Source organism: Saccostrea echinata, unplaced genomic scaffold (assembly GCF_033153115.1).
Source record: "Saccostrea echinata isolate AGI-Se365-2 ecotype Australia unplaced genomic scaffold, CSIRO_AGI_Sech_v1 ptg000034l, whole genome shotgun sequence".
NCBI classification, from domain to species: Eukaryota; Metazoa; Mollusca; class Bivalvia; order Ostreida; family Ostreidae; genus Saccostrea; species Saccostrea echinata.
The window spans coordinates 2,527,501-2,547,248 of NW_026889783.1; the positions used below are offsets into that span (position 1 = coordinate 2,527,501).

The 19,748-nt window shown below is 34.8% G+C and overlaps 1 protein-coding gene across 5 annotated transcripts in view; it reads right to left on the minus strand.

Moving 5' to 3' along the window:
• The window catches only part of LOC133199544 (protein Gawky-like), a 33,112-nt gene that overhangs the window by 4,241 nt on the left and 9,123 nt on the right, over nucleotides 1-19,748 (minus strand). Inside the window, exons 1-13 of one of the 5 annotated variants that reach the window (XM_061335361.1) lie at nucleotides 14,247-14,498; nucleotides 7,855-7,907; nucleotides 7,682-7,738; nucleotides 7,509-7,556; nucleotides 7,332-7,403; nucleotides 6,702-6,746; nucleotides 6,416-6,471; nucleotides 6,102-6,179; nucleotides 5,819-5,989; nucleotides 3,901-5,693; nucleotides 3,447-3,740; nucleotides 3,018-3,158; nucleotides 489-581 (exon numbers count right to left, since the gene is read on the minus strand). In XM_061335361.1, the coding sequence (XP_061191345.1) occupies nucleotides 489-581; nucleotides 3,018-3,158; nucleotides 3,447-3,740; nucleotides 3,901-5,693; nucleotides 5,819-5,989; nucleotides 6,102-6,108 (2,499 nt within the window). In that variant the 5' untranslated portion in view covers nucleotides 6,109-6,179; nucleotides 6,416-6,471; nucleotides 6,702-6,746; ... (3 more) ...; nucleotides 7,855-7,907; nucleotides 14,247-14,498. Of the gene's footprint in view, nucleotides 1-488; nucleotides 582-3,017; nucleotides 3,159-3,446; nucleotides 3,741-3,900; nucleotides 5,694-5,812; nucleotides 5,990-6,101; nucleotides 6,180-6,415; nucleotides 6,472-6,701; nucleotides 6,747-7,331; nucleotides 7,404-7,508; nucleotides 7,557-7,681; nucleotides 7,739-7,854; nucleotides 7,908-14,246; nucleotides 14,499-19,748 lie in introns of those variants that run through there. The other 4 variants (XM_061335359.1, XM_061335363.1, XM_061335362.1 and 1 more) reach the window with 4 other exon arrangements.

Here is a 19,748-nt window from a genome sequence, read left to right on the forward strand (position 1 = left end):
CTCGAGGAATGTTATGCCAAAATTTTATCTATGGATTTTTAAGATATCTCTTTAAAAATATGGTTTCAGCATTGATATTAGCTCTTAATTATTTTATGTGAATTTTTTTCTGTTTTTCCAGAGAAAATGTAAAAATTGTGTTCTTTGCAATAGGATATTTTAGCATTTAAAATTTGCCATTAATAAATACATAATGTAAATATGTAATAAAACTTGTCAAGAAAAGTCAGATAGGATTTGAATATTTTTAATAAAAATATTTATGAAAATAAAACATATTATTTGTTAATATTATTTATTTTACACCTTTGGATTAAATCTTAAAGAAACAAATCACAAATAATAAAAGATATATTACAAATCATATTTTAAAAAGAAATTGAAATAAAATTGCAAAATTTTCTTGGATTTTTGAGAACAAGGGCTATGAAAGAAGTTCAAATGAGACAAGAATCAATTCACTTTTGAATGTTCTAATTGCTACTTACCCCAAAACCCATCTCCATGAGTTGCTGAAGCATCCTGCTCCTCATTTGAGTCTGGGGCTGAAATCCACCAGGAAACTTAGGATACATGCCCTGCTGCAAATGTACATGCATGAATATTATAATAATGTAAAAAAGCTAAACTATGCCAAATTTTCTTTAAATTTTTTAAAAACTAGAAATATGTCCATAGGCATAGGACATGAATGCCCCGCTGAGTGTATATTAGTAATGCAACATGAAAATGTGTATTAATATATGAAGTTTGATCAGAATATCTTGAATAGTTTCTTCAACTTTAAAATCGAAAAAAAATTGGATAAAGATGATAAATTCTCACCAAATTATGTACAAGTGCATAGCTTACATAAAAATATCTTAAATGGTTTCTTTAAAACTAATCAAAAAGCAAATTTGAGAAAAGTGAGGTCAAGTTCACAGGAAAGTCCGAGGTCAAAAGTTTTTGATACAGTTGAATAACTCTCACTAATACGTACCAGTATATGAAGTCTGGTAAAAATATCATGAATGGGTTCTTTAAAACTGAGCCAAACACAAAATTAAGAAATGTGAGACCAAGGTCAAACAAGAGATGTTTGTGAAACACTTATGCCCCCCCCCCCCCCCCCCAATAATTGGAATTTTCTAAGTCCAAGGGGCATAACTCTGTCAAAAATGGCTCAATTGTTTCCAGAACAGAACTTGATCTAGATATTCTTATGATAAATCTGTATACCAAATTTCATTTCAGTATGTGCAAACCCTGTGAAGAAAATGGATGGAAACTGTTGGTGGACCAACAGACAGACTGACCGACAGACAGCAGCAAAGCAATAAGCCCTCCCTTCTTCAAGCGGGGGCATAAAAATGTTGATGCAGTTGAATAGCTCTCATCAGTATGTATCGGCATACAAAGTTTTATAGAAATATCTTGAATGGTATATTTAAAACTGAGCTAAACACTTATTAAAGAAAATTGAGGTCAAGGTAAAAAAAAAAATGCTGATGCAGTTGCATAGCTTACTTCAGTATGTATTAGCATATTAAGTTTGATAAAACTATCTTGAATGGTTCCTTTAAGACGGATCTAAACATTTATTTAAGAAAAGTGAGGTCAAGGTAAAAACAAAGGCCTGAAGGGCCTGAGAGTCGAATCGCTCGAGTTTAATGAGCTTTTTCATACAACTGGACATCATACCTTATATTCAGTTTATATTGCATCAAAGAGATTGAATATGTACGTTCAATTAAAAAATGAAGGGCTTCAATGCCACCTCACATGGGATTTCTGTAATTTATTTAAAGTCTGGGTTTGTAAATACATAAATAAGATTACATAATGTGACAAAAATTTTGAATAGGGATCTGAATACATCTGCTTAAATTTGAAAGGGTCTCAATAAAACCCACACCTCCAAAAGTAAATAAAGGTAAAGGGTTTATCTCCCACCTTTCCAAGTCAACTGAATTATTAAAAAGACTTCACTTCAGAATTTTTTAATTATAATTATCCTAACTCTGAATAGATCTCAGTGTTCCATTAAGAAACAAAAAACTACAATAAAGTGAAAAAAGGGGGAGGGAAATCATTTTAAACCAAAAAAGGAGAAAAAATAACAGTGAAAAATTTTTTAGCATATAAACATAAGCTCAACAATCTCTAAGAAACAACCAACAGTAATGGAAAAAAAAATTAGACATATCTATGGGTAATTTTTTTTTAGATCTGCCTAACTATATCCATGTATTCACACAGTTTTACTATAATAAGCATTATGATTATGTTTATGTTAAGTAACTAATAATCTAATATTTGAAAAAGATGCATATATTTATAAACCATGACCAAAGTACCTGTAAATAACATCACCATGATTATCTTAGAAAATTTTATATTGTTGGCCTATTTATCGACATTATTGTGTAAAGCAGCACTGCATGCCTGGATTCTAAAAATAAATTTAAGCACACTAGCTGTAGTGGTCAGTGTTATTGAGTAATTAGGTCAATGGTTCACACTGCAAACCTGGATTCTAAAAATAGATTTTTCAAGCACACTAGTTGCAGTAAATGAGTAAATAATCTAGGTCAATGATAAATAAACTTCAGATGGGAAGATTAGATCCACCTAACTAATTGCACATATATTCATACACAGTAATTGTAAATTGTTCAGATATTTAATTGAATTTTTCTTGAAAAAACACAAAAGACATAAATAATGTAACAATATGATATTTTACACTATTTATACCTCTTAAGTTTATGCAGTCACTCAAACAAAAGCATTTTTTGCTAGAACTATTATATTTGGCGTATGAATCACCTTGATGAATGAGTGATAATTTTTACAGTTGTGGCAATTTTTACAGCTGTGTTAACAAGGAGTAGCTGGCTCGCGGAGCCGCCGACTCAAAAAAAAATAAGGTCAAAGTCAAAAAATGTTGCTCTCATCAATATGTGTCATATCGTGACATAAAAATATTCACTATTATGAAGCTCTCAAATGCTGCTGCATGTATATGTAAATACCTTAATGTTTTTATTTTTGTCTTTTTTCCACCCTGCGGCACTGCTCCATGAGGAGTTGTTTTCTTGTGCTGTGTCATTCCAAGTTCCCATGTCAGTATCATCCCAGTTAGTAGACCCATCTTCATTCCACATCATATCATCCTAGTAATACAAGAAAACCAATGAACAGGACATAACAAATAATTGAGAATTTCAGTTATGCATGGCCATATAAAGTTGTTTTTTTACCAACTTTTTTCTTTTTCACATTAAAACAAAACTTGCTGAACCATCTCCAGGTTAAGTAACGTAAAACAAAATAGGTTTCAAGATGTTAGGGATTTGTTTTGTGTCATGTAACAGACATGCAGTGGTGAGTTTATTCCCCTCATGCTTAACACCCAAATGTTGAAGTCTGAAATGTGAATCTGTCATGATTTTTACTATTACCTTATTGTAATCAGATGTGTTCCAAACCATGTCCTTTTCTCCCCAGTTGAAAGTAGCTGTGGGGTTATTGCCTTGTTGGGGTGGATTGTTCCAATACATGTCCCTATCTGTCCCCAGGTTGGAAGGGGGCTGAGCCCCTCCCATTCCACCCACCACAGGCCCCGTTCTTACCTTTCTATCAGTGGGGTTCCATTCGTCTCCCCAGCTAGAGGTAGAAGGAGGCTTGGGTTTGGGACCACCGACAGCAGCATTCCACTGATTAGAATCACCACCACCCCAACCACCAGGCCGATTCTGCAAGTGTACAACTAACATGTGAATACACCACAAATTTTCTATTCGTGGGCACTTTTCCAATAAGAATTATTACATTTTAAAAAACAAATTTTCAAAAATTAAACATCCATGTAAATGAAGATAGGATGTATTTTATATGCAAATGTATGCCACTTACTGGTGGAAGCTGTGTCATATTGGCCTGCCAGCTGGCATCCTGGGAGTCTCCCCAGTTCTTGGGAACTTGACCAATGTTGGCAACTGCAGGGTTTTGGTTGTTTTGTGGCATACTAGTGCTGTTCCAATTAGGAGGCTTCTGGGCATTTGGTGCTGGATTGCCCCAAACAGCAGTACCATCATCAACTTCTCCTGTGCCCCTGGCCTGTCCCTCACCCCAAGTTGAAATTCCACCGGCCTCTCCAGAATTTCCCCATGATCCTGTTTCTGTCTTTGAACCCCACTGACTGGATTCCTGTGATTCTTTGGTTTGTCCTCCAGTCCAAGAACTAGCTGGGTCCTTTGTGATTGGTTTCATTGGAACTCCACTCCACTGGTTGGGGTCTACTCTATTGTTCCATTGTCCAGCTTGTGCTGGTTCTTTATTAGATTCCCAAATAGCTGTACCATTATTGTTGTTCCACATGTTGCCATTTCCACCTTGAGCTGCTTGAGCTCCTTGGGGAGCTGGCACTGTGTTGGACTTTTCTGGCAATGCATTAGTTGCTGTTGATCCTTTACGTCGGAGTTTTGGGGAAGTTTCAACTGTCCATGTTGAATCTTGATTAACAGGTTTCTTTCCCCATCCGTCATGGCTTTCAATGGCGCTTACAATAGCTTTGTCATACTCACTGACTTCAGAATTACTGGCAGCAGTAGCACTTGGACTTGTGTTGGAGGGAATTGTAGTAAGGCCTTTTCCAGCTGCCTGGGCCCATGTTGTTTGAGATCTAGCTGGATTTTGGCTTTGTCCACTAGCTGGCAAAGCATTGTTAGCACCTGGCCACTGTGGAGCAGGACCAGCTCTGGAGGGAGTTATTTGGGTGCCCCATTGTGATCCGGGAGCAGTTGGATTAGCCCAATCTTCACTTGTGCTTGGATTTCTAATTGGCCATTTTTCAGCTGCACTTTTATTAGTATCCACTGTTGTTGTTCCCCACCCACTAGCCATGGATTGAGCTTGTCCATTATTGCCACTGTTCCCTTTACCTGCGTCACTTCCATTTCCAACAACCCCAGAGCCCACTGTTCCCCAGTTGTCAACTGGAGACTTGGAATTACTTTGAAATGCACTGTTGCCCTGTGACCCGATAGAAGACTGACTTGTGATTAAACGTTGCTGTGTGATAGCTTGAGCACTGGTGCTGTTTCCAATACTGCTTGCCAATGACTGTTGTATTTGTACTGCACTCTGCTGTGGCTTGTTCCCTCCCGGATTTGAGTTTTGTCCCTGGGGGAGAGTTCCAGGGGCTCCAGCTCCCCATCCTGAGGATGTAGTGATTGCTGGATTCTCACCAGTACCAGGGGCTACTGTTGCACCTTGCATAGGTTGCCCCTGGCTGGTTTTAGAAAGACTAGTATTGGTGCTGCTCCATCCTCCAGTTGAAGCTGCTGTGGATGGAGTACCAATTCCAAAATCCCAGGAACTGGATTCTGAAACCTGGTAAGTAGTAGAACCTGAACTCCAAAGACTGGAAGAAGTTGGGACCTGAATGGCACTTGAACCTCCACTGTTGCTTGTGCTCTCTTGGCCAAAGCTACTAACAGATATCACAGATTCTGATTTGACAGAGACATTGTCATTTTCAGATGTTGTTTCAGAATGATCACCTCCAATGGATGGCCATGCCTCCTTATCATTCCTGTCCACTATTATACTTTGAGATGTGGGACTTTGCCAATCAGAGCCAGCTTCTGTTGCAAAATTTGGCCAGTCTAGTAGATTATGGCTGGAACCATTTGATGCTGCTCCACCTTGAATTAGAAATACATAAAAACTTTAAAATGGGAAATATTAAGACACAATGCAAAATTATAATTATAAAATAAATTTTAAAAGCTGTTTATTTTTGACAGTAATTAAAATCTATTACTCTTACTGGTCCATCCACTTCCAGAGGCTGGTGGTCCCTGACTCCAGCCCCCATCATCTTCATTTTCCCCTCCACCTCCTCCGCCCCCACTTCCCCCTGATCCCCAACTACTGCTGGCATTCCAATTACTCACATTACCAGGGGTCGCAGCAGGCAAAGTTGGTTTCTTCAATGCAGCTGCAAAAAAAAGGCCACAACCATGGCATTATTTCCAGAAGAGTGGCTTCTAAAATTTTTTAAAAAGTTTTTTTTGAGAACTCAGAGATATTTTTCAGATACATGTACTTACATTGCATTTGTACTTTGGCACTTTATTAAACCAAATCTTAATTCGTTGCACTGGTATATGCACTACTGTGTTGTGTACCTAAAGGAAATGAATGCACATTATACTTGTATGTATTTAATGCAATGAATACACATTCAATATTGCTGCTGTTAACACAACTAAGGAAATAAAATTGCCATAAAAAAATAATAAATGCACATCTTTATGGTTTGAAAGTAATATATCTGTACTCAAACAATAAGACCGAAAAATAAAAAATATATAAAAATTATATATAACAAGGTACAAGAATTGGTTTGAAATGTTTTACATACCTTAGGAATGATTCACAACACACTTTCTCTTTATTCTCCACTGGTGTTTCTTTAGTCTGCAAATGAAACAAAAACTCGATTTCAATTTGACATGGAAAATAAGTCCCAAGAGAAAAGTAAAATTAACCAAATCTTAAAACGAACAGAAGCCTTCATGTACTAACACAAACAGTTACAAAAGCTGACCTATATGGACAAATCTTCCTATTTTTTAAATATATAAAGATGTTTTAGATTAATCTTAACAGTGAGTAGATCAACATTATTTTATAGGGATAATACTTACATTTTTCATTAGAAAATTTGTGGTCAAAGATTATGAGGTAACAATCTACAAATAAAAATAAAACAATATGTATTTGTGAAACAATGATGCCCTCACATGGCAGCTCATGCCCAATATTAATGTTTTTCAAATGTAGGTCAATTCATAGGTCAAGAGGTCAAAAATGTTGATCTCCAAAGAGAGGTTTTTTCACAAGGAATACACCTGTGAAATGTGAAGTCCTGGTCAAACTCCAAGGTCATCAGGTCAAAAATGTAGGTATTCAAAGGAAGGTTTTGTCACAAAGAATATAAAAAGCCCTACCACTAACTGTTAAACGTTTTATCCAAGGTTAAAGTTTGGTAAAAGCTTTTCAAAGGTAAGTTGAACCCCAAGGTCAAAAATGTTGGTACCCAAAGAAAGGTCCTGTCACAGAATACTTAAGAAACAAGAAAGCCCTGGCACCAACCATTCAAAAGTTATGGGCAAGGTTAAAGTTTTGCAGACAAACAGACCAAATCTAGATGCCCCAAAATCTTCAATTACAGGGGCATAAAAATATTAATATTTTAAAATCAATGGATGACAAAATTTCAAAAATAAAGCATCAATGGATGATTTACCAGACTTCTAACCATACTGTACACTTACCCGTTTGGCTATTTATCACACACCATGAGAAGTCACAATCAATCACAACACAACCTATGGCAGCAAGATAATCTGTAAAGCAACAGATTATACATATCAACCATGTCAATTCTTAAAAAAATTCTAATATTTCCTTCAAAATCTTGTTGTTATTCTTTTTTTAAATTAGAAAATTACCTCTTAAAAGCTGAATATACAAGATACTGAAGTATGACTTTATGATATCTGAAAAATAAGAGTAACAAATTATTTTTAACAGGTGCTGCTGTATGTTTTGGTAATCTATAGATTTTCTTTTACTATTTACTTGCATCAAAACATATTTTCTCCTTTGCTCAACTTCTACTTACTTGAGATTTTAACCTATGAGGCAGTGTGAAGTTTCAGTTTGGCAACAACAAATATTACTGCAAATGACAAAGAAAAGTTTTAAAGTAAGCATGGAAGGGTACAATTTAATAGAATATTAAATTTGAAAAGATTAGTTGTGTAGGTAGATAAACTACAAATCCATTGTACATACCACACAAAATGACGAAATCTAAGGCAAGATGATATACAGTCTTTGGGATGAAGCTAAAACAGTAAAAAATAAAACATGATGCTAATAATTTAAATATGAATTAACACATCTTTTCTTTCAAACATAAAAATTCTTCAAACCAAAAACAAAATGAACAAAATGATGACCTAGTTTTAAAATGTGCTTGTTTTGACAATTATTTTCTTATTCGAGATTTACAATAATAGTGCAAAAATGCATTTTTTTAAAACAATTCTTCATTAATCTTTTACCCAAAGTTGGAAGTGCACATTAAATGCATGACACCAAGTCAGACCTTTACTCACTGGATTTTTGCTGCTTGAATGTCAAATAAAGGGTCAATGAAGTTAAAATTTACCATGCTTTCCTCGATATACTTTTAAAGCATTTTTGAATCATGTATCACTATTCAATAAAATTGTTAGTACATTTGTCCAATAATCATCAGAATAACACTTCACATTATGCCACAAATTCCTTATCCACATCTTTTAGACTATTGTTCAAAACTCCTTTAGATGCATGGGAAGTCAAACAAACATTCTTGGTATCATTTATTCATTACTATTTATCAAATTACACAAGGGAATGCCATTTGAATCTGAAAGGGAGGGCTGGCAGATTTTAAATAATCTGTCCTCAAAAATGATAAAAATAAGTTTTGGTGCTTTCCATTTCTTTTTTTTTTTGATACTCCCAACATTTTTTAAGAAAAAAAAAAACAACAACTCTATCCCAGAAACATATTGAACTAGAAATATGTCCATCGAACAAAAATGCCCTGCCAAAGGTTCATTAGTTATGCAACATGCAAATTTGTTTTAGGGTACAAAATTTGATGAAAATATCTTGAATAGTCTTTAAAACTGAGTTTTAAATATATAAAGTTTCTTTGAGACTGAAATGTAAATTTAGAAAAGCAAGGTCAAAGGGAAGATCCGGGTCAACAAATTTTGATGTAGTTCAGTGCAAATGAAAAGCATTCCTCCATATATTTATAAGCATATGAAGTTTAATTAAAACAAGAGGCCCACGGGCCTTATAGGTCACCTGAGTATCATGCAACAACTTCGCCACAATGGATTCATGTTTTAAACCAGAGGCCATGAAATTCACAATTTCGAAAGAGGCACACTTGCTCATCATAATTTTACATTGAGTAAGCTTACTTAATACCCAGAAAGAGAGCAGAGGATTATCAATGAATTAATGCATTTTCACTATGTAATCATTAGAGCCCTGCCCTAACACCAGAACCATGATGCAGGGGCCATAAAATTCACAATTTTGGAAGAGGCATCCTTACATATCATAACAATACTCTTAGTTCATCAGCTTAATACCCAGGAGAAAAGAAGATTTTCAAAGAATTATTGCATTTTTACTATGTAATCATTAGAGCCCCACCCTAACACCAGAACCCCTGACCCAGGGGCCATGAAATTCATAATTTTGGAAGAGGCACCTTTACTCATCATAACTATGCATCAGTTTGTTTGTTAAATACCCAGGATCAAAGAAAAAGATTTTTAAAGAAATAATGCATTATCACTATATATTCAACAGAGCCCCACCCTAACCCCAGAACCCCTGACCTAGGGGCCATGAATTTCACAATATTGGAACAGGCACCCTTACATATCATAACTATACTCTTAATTCATCGGCTTATTACCCAGGAGAAAAGGAGAAGATTGTCAAAGAATTATTGCATTTTTACTATGTAATCATTAGAGCCCCGCCCTAAAACCAGAACCCCTGACCAGGGGGCCATGAAATTCACAACATAGGAATAGGCACCCTTATTCATCATAACTATGCCTTCAGTTTGTTTGCCCTGGATCAGAGAAGATTTTTAAAAGAAATAATGCATTTTCACTATACATGTATATTCAACAGAACGCTGCCCTAACACCAGAACCCCTGACCCTGGGGCCATGAAATTCACAATTTTGGAAGAGGCACCTTTCATCATCATAACTATGTATTTATTTTGTTTTCATAATATCCAAGAGCACAGAAGAAGCTTTTTAAAGAAATAATGCATTATCACTATATATTCAACAAAGCCCCACCCTAACACCAGAACCCCTGACCCTTGGGCCACGAAATTCACAATTTTGGAAGAGGCACTCTTTCTCATCATAACTATGTACTTAGTTCATCGGCTTAGTACCCAGGAGCAGAGGAGAAGATTTTTGAATAATTAATGCATTTTCACTATATAATCATTAGATACCTGCCCTAACACCAGAACCCCTGACCCAGGGGCCATGAAATTCACAATTTTAGAAGAGACACCTTTCCTCATCATAACCATGCATATTGTTTGTTTCCTAAATACCGAAGAGCAGAGGAGAAGATTTTTTAAGAATAATGCTTTTCACTACATATTCAACAGAGCCCCACCCTAGCACCAGAACCCCTGACCCTGGGGCCATAAATTTCACAATTTAGGTAGAGGGCTCAATGCTTATTACATTCATGCCAACAGTTTGCCTGCTTGATGCCCAGGAGTAAAGAAGAAGATTTTTAAAGATTGCATTAATTCTGATGGTTTTAGCCCCACCCCTCAGGCCCCAGGGGGGTAGGGGTCATGAATTTCACAATTTTTACTCCCCTTCACATATAGATGCTATGTGCCAAATTTGGTTGAAATTGGTTCAGTGGTTCCAGAGAAGAAGCTGAAAATGTTCAAATGTTAACGCACGACGGACGACGCACGCCGACGGACGAAAACAGATAGCAATAGGTCACCTGAGTAAACTCAGGTGACCTAAAAAGAGGTCAAGGTCAAAAAATGCCGATGAAGTTGAAATAAACACATTAACAAAAAGTGTGGTCAAGGTCTATGGAAAGGTAAAGGTTTAAAAAATGTTGATGCAGCTGAATAGCCCTCACCAATATGTATTAGCATATTATGAAGATTGATAAAAATGTCTTGAATAGTTTCTTTGAAACTGAGCTAAATGCAAAATGTGACAGAAGGACATGACAAACACAGTATGCCCAGAACATATTCATGGCAGGGCATTAAAAAAGTCCTGGTCTTAGACTCATGGTGATGATGCTTGGTTTAATTTTTCTTATTCTTAGCATAGAAATTAATTTGTTCACATTAGACAATCTTTTTTAGGAAAGCTAATACTTATCACATTAGTTTACAATCTGAAATTACTAGTGTTTATCACACAAGTTTTATTTTTCCAGCCTTATTTCTGGTTTGGTGTTGGTGAATTGGTGTTTGTTTACAACCCTTTATAGGTATATTCAACCTGCTGAGGTAGTTTAAGTAAACCTTATGAAGTGTGGCTTTTTTTTTCATGTTTAATTTCAAGCAAAATATTCAACAGGTCGAGGAATCTACCATATATGGATATTGTTGTCATTGCGCACAGAGGTGCTTACAGCCAGCTATCGTCCAATCCAATGAATGAGCCGAAAAGCATGATGGTCTACTACATGTTTATATTTTACTACAAACATGTGGGTCAGGCAAATTTAGGACGCGATTTCAAATGACTCCGGGAAAGTCAACTAATAATTATTTTTAATGTTTTTGTGAAAAACACGAAGAATAGGTACTAATTAAGATTTTCCATGCTCACATTAACAAACAAAGTCAATTTTCCCTGTTAAATAGTATGTTGAAATACCGCTCACAAAGTCTTCACAAGTAAATAAGAACCAAGTTTTTATAACTTTATATTCGTAAATTTGCCATGCTACTGGTGTTGTTCATTGTTACTTTGTTATTTGTTTACTAGAAATTAAAAGTTTAAAAGTAATGCAGTTTATAAAAAACATAAGTCTATTGCTGTACGGTATTTTAATTCCCATGTACATTGATCATAAAACGTGTATTGAGTAGCATATATATCGAAGTTGTGTGCGTAGTAAACAATGAAATATGTGAGTACTACTGTACACCTCAGTGTCGATTTGTTTTGGACTATGGAAAGTCACGTGAAATTCATACCGACTGATAGTACAGCACGGGAAAAACTGCCAGGCTATTGTCAACAAACGGACTTATACAATGGAGTGGAGAAAACCCAAATTTCATCGTTGTAAAACATTTGTATGTAAATGTGAGCATGGAACTAGTAGATAATGATGTACATATTATATTAAGTGTGTAAAACGCTTGCAAAAATGCATCATGTTTTTCCGAGAGCGATTTCAAAAACTGGCCTTTTCAAAACGTACATGTAGTATTTTTTGTAGTAACCCATAATGCAACTCATTTAGCTGATTGGTCAGTTTGCCAGTCACGTTGGGTGCCTCATTCAGCATGTAAATTTATTCCGACGTCACAGAAAATAGTTTCCTCGACCTGTTCAAGATTTGTTTCTAGATTTTATTATTTGGATGGAATAGACTGGCACAAATGACAATAACTTAATTTCCAAAGACAATTTTCCACTTGCCTATGGGTGCAATGGGACAGGGCAATTCTAAACCCTTGCTTGATTTGTTTCATCATTTTATTCTTTAAATTATATTCCAACCTAGAATTGATATGACTTTAAACAAGTATAAGACAGGTCCATTAAAAATCTCTGTATCACATTCTCTGTCTGTACAAAGGACATTGTATTAATATCAAGGATATTGTTAAAATAAGGAGGCTCAGGCCATTAAGTATACCCTGAACAACACTATCATCCTTTTATTCAACTTTAAACCATAATTATATTCATGTCTATAATAATCTTTTCTCTACATGGGCTTTTTTATAATACAATAATCAATATTTAAAACTCTTGCATTTAACATGCTAAAGAAACAAATTTAATCGGAAACACCTAGACACCTAAGAAAGGCACAAGTCATAAATGCAGTCTGTCTTTCCTTCCCCATATACTTTAAATTAACAAATAATAATAATAATAATAATGATTTGGCAAATAAATAATTTCCATGTGGAACTTTCAAGAGTAACCACTTCTGTAATACTATGACCATTCATAGAATTGCTCCAGATTAAAGATAATCATTTCAACCAATCACACTGCAATGATTTTACACAGTACTGATATAACATATCATTTTTTTTTAATTCATTAAAACAACAAAAATAATAAAATGCTTGAAGAACAAGGTACGGTTTCAATACAAATCTTGCCCTGTGTTTTTCTTTAAAAATAAAAGTGATGTAAAAAATTAAAACTCATGCTTTTTAAATTATTGAAATTCCATGCAGAAAGATCATACAAATCTTTTTTCTCACATGACCTTCTCAATGCTAATTGTGACGTCATAAACTTGTGCATTTTCCCGTATTTTCTTAAAAAGTTGCAGAAGACATCAATTTTCAATGGAATTTTCTTTCAGATAATATTGTCCACAGGCATCGCCCACAAAGATTTTGAGATATGTGATTTTTCAAAGAATTTTACACAACATATCTAAAAATTAACGTGGGCGACGGCTGTGGACACTATTTTCTTAAGGAAAAGAACCCTTGAAATGGGTCATTTTGAGGCCTTTTCTGTTTAAAAGAGAGAAATGCATCAAATTAATGACGTCATATATCCAGAATGGTACTCCATCATGCTATATTCTTTCCTGATTTATAACAGTCATATACTCAACTAATATTTAAGCCAGTTTGAAAACTTTTTGAAAACATTAAATTTCTAGGGCACAATAGAGCTAAAACCATACCTTCTTCTTTTAAGAATGCATTATAATTCATTTGGCCAACAAAACTATTTGTAAATCACAAATAAGTTGTCAATACCCACCCATTCAAAAAAAGAAACAAACAACAAAAACGCACCAGAAATCTTTGAACCTATATGGACTACTAATATTGCCACCCACAGAAGAAAGTTGAAATTCTGAACTTTCAATTCAACTAATTACAAGCCGTACATACAAAATTACATGAACAGTCAGTAGCTGGGAGTCGTGATATCTTAGCTGAACTAAAGAACATAACAAAATCAATCGACACTAACAATGCTATTTTTGCCGACCACATTCCTCCATTTTGAATATAATTAAGAGCCGGTGGTAGCCATTTTGAAGAACGATACCTGCTTGTCGATATTTTGCAGGTTTTAAATTATTGAAGTTTTTCCTCCATGTTTATATTTACATTGTAAACGTTCGCTACATTTAATGCACCTCCCCGTCTTACAAATGTGTGCCCGTCTGGACTGCGTCCTACAAGAAGACAAACAGTCTGCATTCCCACCAATCAAATGACACCTTCTTCCACAAGATTTTTTTTGTGCAACCACAACATACAATTCTACATTATGTGAAACAAATACATGGAACTCCAAGTTTTGATCCACATCAAACCGATTTAACAACAAACAATAAAGAAGCGGAACAGAACACACGACAAGTAAACTCACCTTTCGGAATGAAAATTGAAATGGCGACTTTCCCAAGGCTTACCCTGGAAATTGCACTATCACAGATTACGCTTAAATTAACGAACATCAGAGGTTACAAAATACGTCTATACATAGCACCGGTGATGAGACATTCTTATTGCTTATTTTAAAACCGAATATCCAGATAAAATTCGTCGCTAACAGGCCTTTGGCGAGGCCAAGTTAGAACCAGGCTCATCAGAGCTACATTAAACAGTTTTATTGCGCATGTGCCAAGTGTCACATGACTACGTAGTCTTTGGCATTTGCCCCAGTAAGTGCGGATCAAAGTGGGTGTACAGGGGTCTGAAACATACATTTTTTTAAGTGTGTGCTTTAGACCATAGTTAAATCGACTGCATTCACACAACTATAATTAAAGCATGTCTACAAATCACCTGTACAATAGTGCTGTACAAACACTCACAAGTTAATAATATAATATGTGTAATATATTCATTTCTTATTCCTATGATAAATGCTCCATCAAACCCAGATGTCAAGGTGTAATTTTAGGTGTTACCATAAAATTATTACATTTCCTGCATTCTAACTTAAAACAACATTCTGCAGCAAGTCAAGAATAGACTTAGCTTGATCAAAAGTCACTTTTTATTATTAAAATGCATATTATATTTTTGGACATAGAAGAATAAGCACTTAATTTGCTGCATTTTATATGGTAAAAAGAGAAACCTTTAATCCAGTAAACATGTTTAATAAAAAAGTATCATACATTTCAATGTGTTGTCCCTTGTATCAGAGACTGTGCAACATGATATAAAAGTGACAAAAATCAATATCATGTAGCCAGCACCATCAGTGTCTAGGGTGTCTCGGTACTGTAACAGCTAAGCCTATCACTATGCTGTAAGACTGTCAGCTCATGTAAATACTGCATGTTATCTGCTCTATAAACTACAGGCAGATAACCACACTAAATGTTTAAACCACTAGAAACACCAAGATTGGTATATAGCCAAGTTTAAATATAGACTAAAATAGTAAGATCCCTCATTTAAATCGATTGCTAAAGGTTTCAAAGAACACTAAAGACATGTTAAATTACAAAAGAATATAGTCCAAGACTACAGACATATAAAAGATCTACTTTTCTCTTTGATATTATGATCATGCGGAGGTTTAACTATTTTATTTACACAGTTAATATATCTTTTTTTCCCCATGAAACAAGTCTTAGGTGTACATCTTGGACTATATGACTATTTCATTTTGATTTTGATATCTACAACATATATAATTAGACTCACAAATGCAGATCAATACCTAATATGAGCTGTTGTTCAACAAATATCACATCTGGAAAACATCTCAGAATTACAATGCACATAATTTGAAAAGTCCTCTTGAATATATTTTCAATTTTTTTTTCAACGATGAAAAGGTAAAGAAAATGTTTTATTTTATATTAGTACATTTTCTTAATAATATAAATGCTAGAACAATGCATATTTCTGTATTTCTGAGTAACCTTAGCCCTGCTGTTCTTCATCAGATTAAAACAAAATTCTTAAAGGGGCCTGGACAGAGTTGCATTGTTTAACATTTTGTCCGGCATCCGTTTGTCTGTCCATTTGTCTGTCAATTTTTCACGTTTTTGACTTCTTCTCAAGAACCACTGGGCCAATTTCAAACAAAATTGCCTAAAAGTATCCTTGGGTAAAGGGGATTTAAGTTGGTTCAAATGAAAGGCAATGCCTTCTTCCATGGGGAGATAATTACGAATTCATGAAAAATTAATGGCATCTTTAAAAATATTTTCTTCACAAGAACTGTGCGAAAAATATTAAACTTATTTGGAATCATCCTCAGATTGGGTAGATTAAAGTTTGATCAAATCATGACCCCAGGGGGTAGGGTGGGGCCACAATGGGCAATCAAAGTTTTACATAGGAAAGATCTTTAAAAATCTTCTCAAGAACAGCAAAGCCATGATTAGTCATATTTATATGGAAGCATCCTCAATAGTGTAAAATAAAGTTTGTTCAAATCATGACCCCTGGTGGTAGGGTGGGGTCACAATGGGCGATCAAAGTTTTAAATAGGAATACATAAGAAAAAATCTTTAAAAACCTTTTTCTCAAGATCAGCAAAGCCATGATTGGTCATATCTATATGGAAGGATCTTCAGGTAATGAAGATTCAAATTTGTTCAAATCATGACCCCAAGGGGTAGGGTGGCACCACAAATGCCGATCAAAGTTTAACAAAGGAATACATAGGAAAAATCATAATAAATCTTCTTCTAAAGAACAGCAAGGGCATGATTTGTCATATTCATAAGATTTTTACTGATTTTTTTCTTATATATTCCTATGTAAATCTTTGATTTCCCATTGTGGTCCCACTTTACTCCTGGGGTCATGATTTGAAAAAAATTGAATCTACACTATGTAATGAAGGTTCCATATAAGTTTCACTTTTTTGGCCCAGCCACCACTGGTTCTTGAGATGAAGATTTTACAAGATACCACCAAATTTTCACCAATTCTTAATTATCTCACCTTGGAAGACGGCACGGGCCTTCATTTGAACAAACTTAAATCCCCTTTACCCAAGGATGCTTTGTGGCAAGTTTGGTTGAAATTGGCCCATTGGTTCTGGAGAAGAAGTCGAAAATGTGAAGTTTACAGACATGCACACAAAAGATACATTATGTGCAATAGATAACAGTCAGGGTTACTTTTGGTACTTAAAGTCTTTTGTGGGGTGCATAATTATGTCCAAATACTTTTACATTCTTTCATACTGCAGTTTTATGTTCATATTTTTATTAATAAGAGGGGTGCACTTCAGTATGGGGTTGCTCATGTCCATACCTACTACAGACACATCCATAACATGTCTGAAAATCCTTATGGGGTCAAGTCAATATTTAGTTATTCTAACATCGCGAAGGTCATATAAAGCATAAATAAACCCTGTTATTGAGAGGTTAATCCCACAATACAAAAATAACCCCAGAATACTGGAAAATATGCACAATTAACCTTACAGTGTATCTCTGGTAAGAACAGAGACAGACAGACAGAGAGAAGGATGACGGACAAAATGTGATCAGAATTCTGTAAATATATTATATTCACATGTACGATATTTGGCGGAAATTGATTTTTGAACAAGTTAGCGAAGATTTGATTTAGCGCATTTCCTTATGTTTTTATTTATATCTACATGTGCAAGATGTTAAGTGTTGTACTTGAAATTGCTTTCTGCAAAAGGTGCTTAAAAGAATACATAGCTTAATGTAATACGTTTACAGTAGCTCATTTGAGCTTTCAGCTCAGGTGAGCTAAAAAAGGAAAAATTTTGGTCAGATAGTTTATGAAACATACAAAAAGTTTGTGTTTTCTGGAACAACCCTCGTATAACTTAGTGTGGCTCTGCTTCTCATGAAATATTTTAATTTCCTATATTTTCTCATGAAAATGTTAATTTCCTACCTTGGCCTCACCCTGACCCTAGGAAAAGCGATTTTTTTTCTACCCATTGGGAAAGGGTACCGGTTCAATTGGGAAAAAAGCATCGAAGTTGAACATAGGAGAAATTTTTGTCATTTAAACAAATGAAATGTATTTTGCGTTTATTCCAACCTCATTACCTATTACTCCGTGTTTTAAAGAATACACAAGTATTTATTGTTTTTCATATCAATGTCCCTTTTTTCACAATTTCCTGCTTTCAATTTGTCAGAATGTGTGACACTACACTGTCTACACCACAGTTCCCGCCATATTACGATATCTCTACTTTCGATTTAAGCGGAAGTGAAACAATTAGTCAACTTGTACAAAGTTTCATAGAAAAAGAAATACGACATCATCATAGTCTGTTGCTTGACAGTTGAATTGGGAATTTTTAGCCTCAAAATTGGGAAAAATTAACATTTTTTGGCATTGGGAATGGTACCGTTTATCGGTACCAGTTATATAAGGAAAAAAAAAAATGCTGAGGAACAAATTCAAATCTGCATTACAAAAGCACCCCAGCATTATAATATATATGGAATCAAAAATCAACTTTTTTTCTTTATTTTGAAGACAGTTTTGTATAAATTCCCAATTAAAACTTTTAAAGAAAGAATTTTTCCCTATAAATTCCCATTTAGAACTGTGAACACCTATTTTGACACTTCCCTATCTCTATGAGCCATTTTATAAACAGGCTTTCTAAGTTTTCTCTTCTTGCCAAATGTATCTTCTGGAGATTTTTCAATAACCCAATCCTATTTTTGCCATTTCTTGATTATTTCCCCTTTGAAGGGGGCAAGACCCTTCATAGGACCAAAAATTAAAGTCCTTCCTTCAAGGATACACTGTGCCAAATTTGATTGAAATTGGTCCTGTTGTTTCTGGAGAAATTGAAAATGTGAAAAGTTACAATTACAGATGGACATGTTAATTTGACCAGAAAAGCTCCTTAGGATCCAGTGAGCTAGAAACAACACCATTCTGTTGAGTAAAGAGCACCTGTACTGTATTGGGAATGGGTCCATTCACTGGCCCCCGTTATACCATAATCATGGAAATTTATGCAGGGGGAGGGGTGCAGTTCACTTTGTACTTATTTGTGTAATTGACAACACATGTAATATACCGCAAAACAGAAATATTCATTGGGGATTAAATTTCGTTAATTTCGTTGCGACACAAAATCCCACATGAAATTTTTATATTATTATATATTGAATAAATTTAATTTCAAAACAACAAAATTTAATGCCAATGAAACCTTTTTTAGATGACAAATCAATGAAATTATATCCCCACGAAAATTTGTGCTTCTACAGTATCCATGTTTATAGTAGACAATCAAGAATCTTGCATATGAAATAAAGAACACTGTATAATAAATTTCAATATTTGATCCCCCCACCAACAAACAGATGGATTTTTTCTATTCCCACATCAACATTTGATCCCACCCTCCCCCGCAACCATGATTGGAACAAACTTGAATCTGCATTACCTGAGAATCTATACTAGCATTTCATGAACCTGCTGTTCTCAAAGAATTTTGAAGATTTCTCTATATATTCTAATGTAAATATTTTATCCCTTATTGTGGTGCAAACCCATCCTCAGGGGCTATGATGTTTCCATATTATGACTAATATAGCTCTGCTGTTCTTGAGTAGTAAATTTTTTTCCCTATAAATTCCTACACAAAATTTTGATCACTAATACTGAAGAGAATTCAGAGGCAGAGGAAACACCTTCTGGTGTCCATCACGTCAGTGCAAGCATTGAATATATGGGTGTCACAGATAGATCAATAGGTTGAATAACGAAACCATACACAATGGATCAAGGGATAATTCTGCTACTGAGGCCACTCAAAATATCTTCAAAAAAAAAAAAATTCCCTACATTGCTGGCTTTCAGCCTTTTGTCTATGCTGAAAAACTGTATTTTCCTCCAGTTGTTGACAATTTTATTCAGATTGTCAACGTCCACCCTT